Source organism: Penaeus japonicus, unplaced genomic scaffold, assembly GCF_977035675.1.
Source record: "Penaeus japonicus unplaced genomic scaffold, GWHDUDI00000001_assembly GWHDUDI00000012, whole genome shotgun sequence".
NCBI classification, from domain to species: Eukaryota; Metazoa; Arthropoda; class Malacostraca; order Decapoda; family Penaeidae; genus Penaeus; species Penaeus japonicus.
This window is the reverse complement of record NW_028234414.1, coordinates 24,389,630-24,392,129: the sequence shown is the minus strand read 5'-3', so window position 1 is coordinate 24,392,129 and position 2,500 is coordinate 24,389,630. Positions and strand designations below refer to the sequence as shown.

General features: G+C 46.3%; 1 protein-coding gene across 1 annotated transcript in view; it reads right to left on the bottom strand.

Annotated features, from left to right (window-relative positions):
* Positions 1-2,500, bottom strand: part of LOC122261913 (uncharacterized) — a 5,584-nt gene that overhangs the window by 2,559 nt on the left and 525 nt on the right. Inside the window, exons 1-2 of the mRNA XM_043029744.2 lie at positions 1,696-2,500; positions 1-1,075 (exon numbers count right to left, since the gene is read on the bottom strand). The exon at positions 1-1,075 is cut by the window's left edge and continues 2,559 nt beyond it; the exon at positions 1,696-2,500 is cut by the window's right edge and continues 525 nt beyond it. Coding sequence (XP_042885678.2) covers positions 1,739-2,500 — 762 coding nt within the window. The 3' untranslated portion in view covers positions 1-1,075; positions 1,696-1,738. The remainder of the gene's footprint in view (positions 1,076-1,695) is intronic.

Sequence of the window (2,500 nt, the reverse complement as noted above, 5' to 3'; positions counted from 1 at the left end):
TTCATAAACATTACTTCGAAGCAATGGCAACTCCTCGAAGACTTCGAATCCCCTTCGATAGCTTACCTTTTTCATATCTTACATCCTATTCTTCGCAAAGGAGGCCAATGCATCGGAATATTTACGCAATTTGAGATCAAGTCCTGTGTCGTCTGCTGCGGGGATTCACATCGTGTCTGTTATCACGTTCAGACGAGGCGTTCGTGGAGGGAATACTGAAGGGGACCTACACCTTTACCTTTGCTCTCTCCTCGTTCGCACCTAGATTATTTCGCAAAAGCTGATTCAGCTTAGATAAGCTTAATAGGTTGCATATTTGCGATTATATGATTCTTTGTCGGATATGACTGAAACACGCGGGGAGTTTTAATCAAAACATGGAAGACGTAAGGAAGGAAAGGAGGGGGAAAAAAGAAGGTAAAGATGCGCACTTGCACTAACAAACGGGTGAATTATTCTTTACGATTCTTCCTTGAACCGCGCAAAGAATTTTTACCGCGTTATTATCATTCCGGGAAATAAAAAATAAAAAGTTTCACTCGCACAATACTGAGAAATATTATCCGGTTTCTGCCAGCTGATATCCATGGTCCTTGCGGTGTTTCTTTTTTTTTGTCACTTTCTTGCCCCGGACACAACATCACTTGAAGTCAAAACTGCTCAGGTTGATCGCGGGTATATTTGTTATAATTATCATCGTCACTTTATAAGTATTTCACTATTTTAGTCAGCACTTATTCTATATTTGATTATAGTAATCGCGACTTATTATGTATCTAGATATCTTGATTATTCCATGGCATTGTATGTTGCATTTAGTACATAGTCATTGCACAAGTGATCCTTCCAAACATTTCCACTATCTTCCTATTTTCTGTTTCCACTTTACCAACTTTAAACAATAAAATTATTTCTAGTATTATTCTTTCCTCATTTTGAAATTTCTTTACTAACTTTGGAAATTCCTTTATTATTTTCCCTCAATTTCCAGCTTATTCTCGAATGATTCTTACGAAGGTCACAGCAATCTTGCGAAGGAAACCCAGTGCGCAATGCGTCTTTCATTTATCACAGTCTGTAGGAGGAAAAACGGGAGAAATATTAGCAATGGTTAGGATTATTATTAGAATAAGGTCTTTGTATGCAGTAGATATTGTTAGATATTCTTAGAAGATTTATTTTGTTTGTAATCAGTATTCGTTGTGTTTTGCAGATGTTGTTTGATAGTCTGAGAAATTTTGCTGTTTGTATTCAGTTGATTGTGATGTTAGAATATTACATTATTTATTCATTTGATATTATTTCCCTTGGTGAATATTGCCTGCAGATAATATTCTACTTATTTTCTTATTGCTTTCATCATATATATACTTAAATTCTGAAGTTACGTATCGTGTGTATCACAAAGGTTTGGTTGGTGACTGATAAGCCTACCTGGTTTTAATATTCCGGTCAAATAAGTGTTTGCTTATGTTACTTTATCCTACTCTATCAGGATTACATTGGCTTCGGTGGGTCCTTTGCTGGTTTGTGTGTTTGTCTGGGGGGGCGTTGGCATTCGGTTTTGTATGCAAGTGTAGGGTGTACGTATATATGTCCGGGGTGCAAGTATATATGTATTTGAGTAACCCTATAAATGAATGTGCATTCATATGCTTCATAAGAGTAAGTCGCAGACATGACACGCTCACTTACACAAGAAACGGGGAGGCACAGCATCGCGGAGGAGCGACCTCGTCTACTTCTGCCCCGCGGCTTTCTCCTCCTCGAGGGGTTTGTGCGAGAACTGGGACTGCAGCGTCCTCGCCGTCAGCACCTTCACCAGCCCCGCGGAGTCAGCGAGCGACGTCGAACTGAAGTCCCTGTCCGCGTCAGCTGACGACGAGCTCGAGGTGTTCTGCTGCGTCTCGGACTCAATCTGGAGGGTGGTGGGGCTGTAGAGCCTGTCGAAGGGCGGGGGAGGCTCCTCGTAGGGCTGGAGCTTCACCTTCTCCACCTCTGAGTAGGGCGGGGGCGTGTCCTCCGTCTGGAGATCGGAGTAGGCGGGCGGGAGGTCGAGGTCGTAGTGCATCGTCGTGAGCGAGGCACTGGCGTCCGAGTTGAGCGCGAGTTGCCTTGCGGCCGCCGAGGCGTTCCTGGGGGAGGTCACCGCGCCCCTCTTGGGGCAGAGGCAGAAGCGGAGGCACACCGTCACCACGAACACGATGGCGCCCAGCGGGATGAAGATGATGTGGCCTCCGTTGTAGCCGGGGTTCTGCACCCTCGGGCCGTCCAAGTCGTTGCTGTCGAGGTCGTAGAAATCCGTCAGCATGGTGTTGGTGAAGTGGGTGCAGTTGTTCTTCCAGCAGGGCGGCCGCTCCCCCTCCCCCTCCCCCTCCCCCGCGCCGTCGTCCTCGCCCGTGCAGTTCCTCGCGAGGCGCGTCGAGGCGGGGAAGGTGAACTCCAGCCCGACGGAGGAGCAGAGGGCCAGTTCCTTCCAGTCCCGCGAGACGACCAGGCT